The sequence below is a fragment of the Onychomys torridus genome, chromosome 10 (assembly GCF_903995425.1).
Source record: "Onychomys torridus chromosome 10, mOncTor1.1, whole genome shotgun sequence".
Lineage (NCBI taxonomy): Eukaryota > Metazoa > Chordata > Mammalia > Rodentia > Cricetidae > Onychomys > Onychomys torridus.
Window position 1 is genome coordinate 40,918,308 of NC_050452.1, and position 12,174 is coordinate 40,930,481.

At 35.7% G+C, this 12,174-nt stretch overlaps 1 protein-coding gene across 1 annotated transcript in view; it reads left to right on the forward strand.

The window, feature by feature from the left end:
• Positions 1–685: 685 nt before the first annotated feature.
• LOC118591875 (BTB/POZ domain-containing protein KCTD8-like) overlaps positions 686–12,174 on the forward strand; it is a 39,654-nt gene continuing 28,165 nt past the window's right edge. The window contains exon 1 of the mRNA XM_036200332.1: positions 686–815. Coding sequence (XP_036056225.1) covers positions 686–815 — 130 coding nt within the window. The remainder of the gene's footprint in view (positions 816–12,174) is intronic.

Here is a 12,174-nt window from a genome sequence, read left to right on the forward strand (position 1 = left end):
CTTATTAGAAACATTTCATTACAACAGCGATGCTGTTATACGTCTCACCCTACTGAAGGCAAATTAAAGAATAGGGAGGCTAAACAGATTTCTTAAAATCATGTAGCTAATTAGAAAAACTCAACAAATGGATTCCCAGGAGAGCATTTGAAACCACAATATATGGAGACCAATACTGTATTCAATGTTCTAAATTGTCCTTAAGTCAGTAACACTTGATTTTAAGAAAACTATATTTCTGAGAAAAAAATAAAAATTATTAGGGACAATACAATGCATGCCTTTCCATTTTCAGTGCATAACATGTTTGTGGTAAGACACAGTCTTAATAGAAATGATGGTAGCTTTTGATACCTCCCCACAGATACAGAATTTATATATATGTATATATAAAACACCTAGGACACAGAACAATTCTTTATCACAACAACCTGTTTTCTGTTTTTTAGTTCATTATCGATGTCTAGGGCCAACTGTATCTATTACATTAGAACAATCTAATGTTAATGAAATCAGAGATTGATGGCTACCAACACTCTAAAGGTTGCCACAGTGGGAAACATAGGTGGAGGAACTGGACCACCAAGTAGCCCCGAGGTAAACTGGAAGCTACTTGAAACAGAACAGACTATATTTGTGAGTACTAGGTTCGCAAAGCACTTTGACTGAAATGAGAGGTTAAAAAATGATGAGAGGAAAACCAATTCGAGCTCTGGGAGAGAAAATGCAAAAGATACTCAGACACATCACAGACTTCCTAAACGAAAAGCACAGTTCAGAACGGGGTGATCTTAAGCACGCTCATGAGATGTCAGGTAAGCCTTTCTTCAGCCTCTCTGGAAAGACAAAGCAGCTTTCTTCATATGGTAAACACGTGAAAACAACTGCTAACAAATATAAGGCATTTAATAAAGTTTACATTAATTGAATAGTGAAGCGTGGAGCTCAAAATTTTCCCTCAGATGGTAATTTTGTAACAAAAATGTTTTATGCATCTTCTACTTTTCCATTCTCAGTGTAAGCTCATGAGAGACAATGATTTTCTACTTATTTGCTTGTTACTTAACTATATTATTTTTGCATTTCTAGATAATAAGCATCTAAGATCATTTTATTTAAATATTTAATAAAAAAATAGATACAAAACCCCCAGCACTAACAGGTAGTAGCAGCACACACCTTTAATCAGCACTTGGGAAGCAGAGGCAGGTGAATCTCTAAATTTGAAGGCAGCCTTGTTTACAGAATGAGTTCCAGGATAGCCAGAGCTACAAAGAGAAACCTTGTCTCAAAAAAAAAAAAAAAAAACATAAAAATCACACCTCTGGGGATACTGAGGTAGGAGAATTTCAAGTGACAAAGTAGACTGGGTTACATAGCTTGGAATACCTAGTGAGACCTCCTCTTACCCTAGTCCAACACCCCAAACAAAAAATGTGCATAGAACAGTATGAGGGCTGTATTGTGGTGGTATTGTGTTCCCCCAAAATTTGTGCACTAATAAACTTATCTGGGGTCAGAGACAGAACAGCCACAATAGTAAACAGAGGATAGGCAGTAGTAGCACACGCCTTTAATCCTAGCATTCCAGAGGCAGAAATCCATCTGTTCAAGGATACAGCCAAGCATGCTGACTCACGCCTTTAATCCCAGGGAGTGATGGTAGAAAACAGAAAGGTATATAAGGCATGAGGACCAGAAACTAGAAGCATTTGGCTGGTTAAGCTTTCAGGCATTTGAGCAGCAGTTCAGCTGAGATTCATTCTGAATGAGGACTCAGACGCTTCCAGTCTGAGGAAACAGAATCAGCTGAGGAACTGGCAAGGTTAGGTAGCTGTGGCTTGTTCTGCTTCTCTGATCTTCCAGCATTCACCCCAATACCTGCTCTGGGTTTGATTTCATTAATAAGACTCTTTAAGATTCGTGCTACACTGTTTCTCAACTTGAGAAATAGAACATACCAGCTGAGAGTGGACCTCAGAGAAAGACTGATTATGTGGCTTGTGTAGTGGCCTCATGTTTGAACTCAAGCACTGAAAATAAGTAAAATAAAGAAATAAAGCTAAATAATATAGCTACAATAATTTTAGCTAGAATAATTGAGCTAAAGCTGTGTTGGCCCTTGCCAAATAAAAGCCACTATCCTTGGGTTATGTCCTATTAATTTTTATTGATCTAGAACTGCAATAGGAGAATCTGTCACCATATTTCAGAAGGCAAAGTTAAAGACAAGTTGATTCGTCAATGAGAAGACTAATAGCTCAATTCCTTTTCCTTTGTGAGTTGAGCTTCATTTAGAAGGTAGTGGTCACTTCTTTCCCTAGCTATACAACTGCCTATAACACTGAGGGATGAGGGATGCTAATGATGCCTACAGCCTCATTGATTATCAGATTTCCTACTTATTCAGGCAGGCCTACTGAGGTTTGTAAACAGGGAGGGGCTAGCACAAGACAGGTAGCAGAAAGAGTAGATGAGAGTTTTTTTAATATACTTTTCAGGGTTTCCTAGCTCCGTAAATGATTTTAATTATTAATAAACAATTCATATGTTCTCATATAGGAATATAGACAAAATACTAAAAATTATTGAAAGAGAAGTGGTATTATTTGAGCAACACAAAAAAGGCCTTTTAGTCTAAGCATTGCCATTTCTGAGACTGTTGTTCTGGATTACTGAAGCCTTACCGGAGAGTTAAAGAAGATAGGCATCGTGTCATCTCGTGACAGCTTACAAGTTTACATAGCAACAAACATCTGTCCACAGATGAGTATCTGGTGAACTGTAAGGTTTGAGAACTAGTGAGAGCAGCAGAAATAGCTTACCTCAAGGTGTCGTTCTACTATGAAAACAGAGGCACGAAAGACCCTTCCTTCTGGACTCTTGGTTTGAACAGCAATCATTCTCACTTCATTTCTGCAAGCATTGCCTAGAACCAGCCTAAAGTGGCAGCGACTTCTAGTCCTCAGAGACCAGGAGAAAGAAGAGCAGGGGAAGGGCAAGGGACTCTAGAAAAAATATCTCTGGAAGCTACTGAACTGGAAACAATAACGCAATTAATTTCTTTTGTGGTATTCCTGCCTGATAGATGAGAAATATTAATATTGTCTCACAAAGAAAATGTGAAATTGGATTTCTTACAACATAATGTTAAAAATGTTTAAACTACATGCCAGTGATATTTTTCTATTTTGGCAAGATGGAGTTTTAGAATATTATTTAACCATCATTATTTGTAGAAATAAGATGAAACCTTGGTACTATGTCACATAAACAAATTAACATCACTATTGAGTATCGACCAAGTCAGTATTGGTAAGTGTCTTAGGTAATTTCACACAAGTTTCATTATGGGTAAATTCCTGCCTGGAGTGACTGCTTTGCATTAATGTTTTGAGGCTTACAGTGCTTGCTAATTACAGTGTTCTGAATTGATTTTCCATAAATATCCACTTAGTGTATAATAGCATTGATTGGAACAATTATAGAAGGGCCTGAAAATCAGAGATAGGCCAATATAGGGAGGAATGAGGGTGAGATATATGATCATTCTTTAGCCTACATGTGAAATGGCCATATTGCAGCTGCAACATTCTCTTGGCACAGGTGTCTGGAATCCAAAACAATCACTTAAGTATGCATATCTGAATTTGTCATTACAATTTAGCATCCTTCCTGCCCAATGCAGAAACACTAAATAAAACAGAGAATTTAGGACCCAATATATAAATTTGCAATGAAAAATCAATATTTTCATGGTGTTTTCTTGGAGCTGTCTAGCACAAATGACCAGATGGTCTCAGAAACCACATTGCTTTCTACCCATTAGTTTTGAGAGTGCAGATATTTCCAACCATTAGCTAGTGAAATGGTGTGTTTTAAGATTTCTAAATCCTGCAGAAAAGCATAGAATATTAAGAAATTTAATGGTAAAGTTGAAGTTAGAGTTTAGTTCAAGAATTCTTCCATGAGAAAGACCACTTAGTACAAAGAATATTTTAAAAAAGAAAAACATATGTATTTTTATTTTATGTTCATGAGTGTTTTGCCTGAATGTATGTCTGCACATCAAATGCATGAAGTGACCATGTATGCCAGAAGAGGGAATCAGATCTCTGGATTGCAGTTATGAGCCACCCTGTGGATGCTCTGAAAGGAATCTGAGTCCTCTGAATGAGCAGCCAGTGCTCTTTACTGCTGAGTCTTCTTAATCGTCCCCAAATATTAAACTTTCAGGTGCCAGTTGAAAGGCTGAGCCATCTCTTATTCTATAGATTTCTGCTATAATTTTGTTTCTTTACTGTGTGAAGAGAAATTTTAAAGATATATTTCAGGATGAGTTAATTTGTTATCAACAGAAATTCTTTGCTAATCATAGATCTTGCAACACAGAATAAAGGAGATGGAAAAATCAATACTAAATATAATCCACAAAGGAGAATGCCTATATGATGCAAAACCACGTTAATAATCTTTGCCTTCTTCATAGAGATATTTCATACTTGTATCATTTAATTCCTCTAAATAATTAAGTTGAGCACTCTATGAATCACTTTATGTAGTCTCTTTAGTGATGAGTAAAATCCTTGAGAGCAAAGAGCCTTCATCTCATTTGATCAATGACAGCAACTACCACTGAACCGCATATTTCATCTAATAATATCAAAGATTTGTATAGCATTGATGATGTGATGAATGTGATTATAAATCTTTTACAAAATTCATTCCATTATGATCATTGCCCAATCCATGGGTGCAAGTATGAATTCCATTTTGCACCTGTGAAGAATGAATGAAAATATAGTTATTCAACCTGCCTTAATTGAGAACAATGATTTTGCATTGGAAAGATTTATGTGGAGGAAGGGGATTCAGAGTCTTGGTATTTTAATTGTAAAAACTAAGTTGTTATTTTTTGTCTTTTAAAAATATTTACTTATTTTAGAAAGAAAAATGAACAATGTGTACTGAGGGACTTCAGTATATCATAGTTTCTCTACTATGTACCCAGGAATACAGTAACAGATGAGTCCTAGGGGAGGTATGATTTTAAATACAGAAGTACACATTAAATAAGCCACATTAGAAAGTGACGAGGGAAGGGTGAGCAGTCACAGTGCTTTAGATTGGTTGAAGAGGAAATAACCCATTTAGGAAATGGCAATGAGAACAAAAAAGAATGCGGAAAATCCAGATGTACAAAAAGCAGAGAAGAACACAAGCATAGGAAAGGCAAATGAAAACTCCATAGTGAAAAAAAAAATAAAAAGAAGAAGAAAAATCTCAAGTGCTTGAATACCCAGGAAGTCATCCTGTTCACATGGGCTGAGAAAGGCCTGTTCTGAGATACTTACATCTCCCCAAATTCACAGTTCCTTAGATCATGGCTGTATTTGAATACAGAATATTTGAGACATTACTATGATAGCAGAGGCCATGCGGTTTTAAGCTAATGTGACTGGTTTGCTTATAAAAGGATGAGATTGACATGAGCAGAAGAGATAGAGAAGATTACTAGGAACCAAGAGGAGAGAGATGAAAGGCAAGCAACTCAAATTTGCCTGAATCATCTTTAATCACTGTGACAGCTAATATTTGTTGTCAGATGGATACCTTTAGGAAGAGGAAACTTCAGTTAAGGAGTTGCCTCTTTCTGGTTGGAGACCCACTTTGGAAGGAGTCATCCTTAGGTGGATGGTCCTGACTTTCATAAGAAATATAGCTGAGCAAGCATGGGGAAGCCACCCTTCTCTGTGGTCAGTGCTTCATTTCTTTTCTTTTCTTTCTTTTTTTTTTTTTTGGTTTTTCGAGACAGGGTTTCTCTGTGTAGCTTTGTGCCTGTTCTAGAACTCACTTGGTAGCCCAGGCTGGCCTCGAACTCACAGAGATCCACCTGCCTCTGCCTCCCGAGTGCTGGGATTAAAGGCGTGTGCCACCACCACCCTGCCAGTGCTTCAGTTCTTGTCTCCTAGTTTCTGCCTTGAGGTCCCACCTTGGAGGATTACACAATACTCAGATCATGTGAAGGTCTGCAATTTGAATAGATGTTGATATTTGAAATGCATTTTAAGAATAAAATTACCAAAAGTTGCAAAGGTAACAGAGAAAGATCTTCTTAGAAACTAGAAACATGGACTGAATAAAAACAATGAAGGGAAGGAAGATTAACTCTGGGACTTTCTGGTATAGTATGTTTATACCAGAATTATATTGCCTGTGGGATACTGGTAAATGTTATTCCTTAAACTATGTTTGTCCACAGAATAAAGAGAATCCTGAAACAACCAAAAGACGTGCTCACTGAGCTATAATTTTCACAAGTAGGTATAATTGAACAACTCTATAGACTCTACCACTTTGTGTTCTTAAATCAATTATTCAATGACGGAATCTATAGTTTATAGAAAAACAAATAGCAAAATATCTCTTTAGGACTACTCCACTGTGCCACGACCAAACAAAAAACATAAATGCTTTCCAATATTTTGATGATATCAATGGTGACTAAACTATTTATTTTTTTAGTTACATTTTTTTTTTATGTAAGTCTGTACATACACATACCACATAACAAGTATGAAGCTTAGAGGAAATTTTTCAGGCATCATTTCTCCCATTTACCCACATAGATTCTAGGTAATATAACTTATGTTTTCAGGCTTAGCAGCAAGTATCTGTTGAGTCATGTGTGGGACCTCATCTACTTTTATAAATAAAGTTTTCTTGGAACAAAGCCACATTCATTCACATTTACATTTTACCTGTACCTCTATTTGCTTAATATTGATGGAGATGGTCATGGTTGTCTAATAAAGACCTTTAAATGTCAGCATGAGTATTCATAATTAATCATAAACCAATAGGGAGTTTTTAATTATTATGGCCCTATAGAAAAAGTACTTATTAGATAGGTTTTTCATATTTTTAAAAGTGTTTTAATTATTTTATTTTATGTGTATTGCTGTTTTTATCTCCTGTGTGCACATCTATGGGAAAGTGTCAGACCTCCTGGAGCTTCAGTTACAGACAGTGTGAGCTGCCTGCCATGTGGGTGCTGGTTGAACCCAGGTGCTCTGGAAGAGCAGCCAGTGCCCTTAACCACTGAGCCATCTCTCCATTCCTTCTTTCTCATTTGTTTTTAATTATACCAGCTGTGTGGGTTTTTTCCTCATTTTTGAGGATATTGTAAAAATAGTTCTGAATTGTTGCCACTCTAGTGGTGATCTATAGGAAGGGTTGGCTTGAAAAGAGAGGAAAGCAAGAACTCACATAGAAGAATATATGAATAAAATCAAACCAGAGCTCTGCAGGGTCCTTTGTAGAAACAGATCATGAATATCTTGAAGCTCTAATCCATGTTGTAATTGTTCAAATCTGATATTCTAGCATGAAATAATTATAGATCATACCTATGTGAATAATATTTCTATATTCCAGTATAACCTTATTTATAAAAGCAGTTATCTGGGCCAGGAACGGTGTTTCTGTGTACTCTATTGTAGATGGCAGACTATGGACTGTTTATCAATAGATGGATGAGAGGGAAAATAAACGTTATGTATATTTTCAGTAAAATAGGATGTGTTGCACCAGTGTAGCATGTTATATGTTGAGTTTAATCATCAGCATTGCGGGCAACATTCAAAGTCTTCAGTTAAACACTGATCGAAGTAATTGGATAAATTTTACTGGAGTGAATATAGAACATGATAAAAAAAAAAAAAAGGCTGTAAGTTGTGCCAGAGTATCCACTGAGCTTGGGTTAATGAGAAATAGTCATAACATTTCTAGATATCAGTATTTTCTTCCCAACATCAATTTTCTTTGGATTATGGCAATACATACATGATAATGAACTTTAAAAATACTTGGTTGAAATTAAGCCAAATAAAAGGGCTTCCACGAATCCCCAACAAGCTTACTGTCCTCGTGAGTCTTTCTAGATCACCAACAACACTCCCCAAAGGGAAGTTCCTGCTGTCAGTTTGGATTTTTTCCTTTTATCATCTTGTCATGGATACTACTCACTTAATTTATGGAAAAATCAATCTCTTAACACATTTCCTGAGGATGGTCAGTTGTTTAGATCCATCCTATTGATGGCTCTGTCCCTTTCTCTACCAGCCTTTCCTATGTACGTATTGCTCTAACCAAATATAATACTGACTGTTGGCTTTGCTTTATTTACAATATTTTAGAGAGAATATTCAGTTTCAGAAGAAAACTTTTGTTCTGCTTGAAGAGTCAAGTTCAGTAGACAAGGAATATTGTTTAACTTACTTTATGCATTCTTTCAAATGGCTGCATATCATATACCATATGATATACTATTCAGAGGTTGTCCTTTAGCTCAGGTGAATACTGGACAACATGTAAAAATAATTGCCAATCTAAAAGTAAGACTCAAGACTCAATAAAATAAAAATGGGTGGTAAAGTCAGTAAAATCATTCATGAGAAAGTTTTCTGCACTAAATACTTGCCACATTTATGTTTTTTTAAAACGGTGTGTTTACCTTGAATGTGAGAGCAAAAACAAGTTATATTTTTATTATTCTTATATCATTTTGTACTGAAAAAATGTATACATAATTAGGCCTTCTATCATTTTCTAGTAACTGCAAATTTAACAGGTCGAATGTTTGTATTCTTAAATTATACGTTATTGAATGTGACAAATGATTTGCTTGAGAATAAGAAACCTTTATTTTCATGACTCAATTCTCACTTATTGAGATCACTCTTTGGAAGAATTGTGACTGTAAAATTAATTTTTATAAAAATATAGTCATGAAAAAAATGGTCTCTGTAATGGCCTTTACCAAGACAAATATTCAATGTTGGAATTAGTGTTTTCCTTGGGCTATCACAACAAATTATCACAACTAGGTAGATGAAAACAACATATGAATATTGACTTTTATGTTTAAAAGCTAAAAGTTTGGAATAAAGCCATCTGATTCCATGCAAAACTCCAAGTGAACCCTTCCTTGCCTCTTCCTGGGTTCAAGTGATGACTCTCATCTTTGCCTCTCTTCCCTTGGATTTGTGGAACGCCTGCTCCTGCCACCATCTACACCCAGCAGCTTTTCTTGTGTCTGTTGAATCAGTTAGTGCTCTTGTTAGTACTAGAAAACAACTAGTAAAGACAACCTAAGAAGGAAAGAAAGGTTTACTTGAGTTTACAACTCCAGGAAATACTGTCCTTCATGGCAGAACTAAGGCAGCAGGGGCAGGATGTCACTGATCACACGCAGTCCACATAAGCCACAGTAATGAATACTTCTCAGCTTGCTCTCTCTGGACTCAGTCCTTATATTCCACACTTCTCTAATGCATTAGTCATTGGTCTCACCTAGATCCAGTATGATCACATCTTAACTTAATCAACACTGGCAAAGACCTTGATGCGAATAAAGACCACAAGCCTAGATGCAGGAAAACAGAACTTGAACATTGTTGAGGTAGGAAGTATATACTCCATACATAACACCCAATATTTTTTTTCTTACTCTTGCAACTTCCATATGTGATGCCAATGTGTCTTTGTTTCTTCCACATATTTTCTTTTTGGCAGAGAAATATCCTACAGGACAATTTAAATTCCCTATCTCCCTCAGTTGCACCCTTAATTTTTGGCTATGACTCATTTAGTATTTATACTAAATTTAGTATTTATGTCATATTTCTTACATGGTCTGGAAAAATAAACAGAGTGAATCTGTTTTCTCAGTTTATGAACAGTTCAAAGGATTTTCTTCTAATTTTTTTCCATAGCCCTAATCAGCTTTCTCATAGCATACTTTGAATAAATGAAAATTTTGGTAAGAACTGTTGGTTCACTCTCTAGGTATGGATCACCTGTTGCTTTTAGTGAATCATCTCAGATTGATGCAATTATAAAGGCTAATATGTCTAAACATATGTAGTTTTTAATTTACACGTAGTAATTACAGATATTTATGGGGTATTATGTGATAGTTCAATACTCATATGTACTAAAACGATCAAACCAGATAATTGGCATATTTGTGTTATCAGACATTAATGTTTCTTTAAGTTAAAAACATCCACAAGCCTCTCTGTAGCTTTGCATAACTACCCAACTCATTGTTGGCCACCACAACTGTCCACTGACTGTGCTGTACAACACTGGAAGTTATTCATTTCATTCAATTATTTCTAATACTTCCTAAATACCCTTTCTTCTCCCCACATTCTTCCCAGGTTCTGTTATTGGCTACTTTGCAGTCTCCTTCTGAGATCAAACTTTAATCTTCAACATCTGATTGATATTGTATGATATTTGTATTCCACGCTTGATTTATTTTACTTAATAACAAGGTTTTCCTTGTATTAGTGTTGTATTAGTTAACTTTTGTCTCATTTAATATCAAAGATTTTTTTAAGTTTATTTGCTACTTGATGCAATGGTAAAATGTTGTATCATTTAATTTTTGTTGCTATATTAACCAATGTTCTTTAAAAAGATCATAACTAATAAAATGAATATATATATATTCATATACTTGGAGGGAATTTATTAGATTAACTTACAGGATATGTTCTTGGTAGTCCAACAATGGCTATCACATATCAAAAAGGCTGAGAATCCAGCATTTGGTCAGTTCACAAGGTTGAATGTCTCTACAGTCCCATTCTGGAGCTAAAGGAATGGGGGATTCTTGGAGGGCATGCTGGTTTTCAGTCCATTCTGAAATCTTGAACAGCTTGGTTCTAATATGAGTGATGGAATGCCACATCAAGAGAATAGATGACCTAGCCAAGAGCAGCAGTCACTGTTGCTGTGATAACATTATCATATACCATGGCCAAAAGCAACTTATATACAAAAACATTTATTTTGGCTTCTAGTTCCAAAGGGAAAAGAGTCCATCAGTGTGTGTGTGTGTGTGTGTGTGTGTGTGTGTGTGTGAGAGAGAGAGAGAGAGAGAGAGAGAGAGAGAGAGAGAGAGAGAGAGAGAGAGAGAGAGAGTGTGTGATGGGGAGGGGTATGGCAGCAAGTAGCAGGCTTGATGGGAGAAGGAGGAAGTTGAGAGCTCACTTTTCAACTACACATACATGAAGCAAAGAGTGAAAAGCAAGTGTGGTAATGTGGTAACCTCTTAAAGTCAACCCATAGGAACGTACTTCCTCCATCAAGGCTGCACCTTATAAAGGTTCCATGAACAGCACCATCAATACAGGGCTGTGCTCATACATAAGCATATAGGGAACATGTCTCACTTCAACTACTAAGGCTTCATTTTACCTTCTTTAATATACTAAGAAACAAGAAGACAATTATTTCTACAACAGTACTTTAGGGGATCTTCAGGTCAGGAAAACAAACTTCATAGTCAGGAAAATATTAATAACTAAAAAAAATGTCAAACTTCGTGTACTGTTAGTTATCATGCTGCATTTTTTATGCACACAAATAAAACAGAACAGTGGAATGAAATTATTTCTATGTCATAAAGCAACAATGACTTTAGTGTGTATTAACAGCTTTGTCCTATCCAGGCATCTTTCATACTTTTTTTTTTTCAGATATCCTCAGTCCTAATTTTGAGAACCATAATTTTTTTCATTAAGTTCACAGAAAACATAAAATTGGCAGTGTGTTTGGTTTCTACCCTCCCATTGTCCTTACAGTCTACAATGTTACCTTCTACTTGTTTATGAATATTGCTCTCTCTGTGCTAATTATAGCATCCACAGTCTCCATCATAGGATGCTAGAGTCATAGTGTCTTCTACTCCACTGGGTCATAAAATATATCTGTTGTTATTGTTTATCAAATAATTCTAGCAACATCTAGCAATACCACAATGAAATTTAATAATGTTATAATTAATTACTCTTTGCAATAGTAAGAGATGGAAACCAGCACTGAAAACATATCCATCCATACCTGTGAATTGAAGTGTTGCTTTAACAAACAGACGTCAGAAAACTAAATGGTGAAATTAAGATGTATACACTGATGATGTCTGTAATGGAATCACTGTTGTCCTGACTGCTTGGGTAGGGTTGCCTCTCAGAAAAACATAATATCGTAGATACTTTTCACAAACACTTCCCGTTCTTCTATGTTTCCTGTCACCTGTAGTCTCATAATAATAATAATAATAATAATAATAATAATAATAATAATAATAAACCTGAAAGT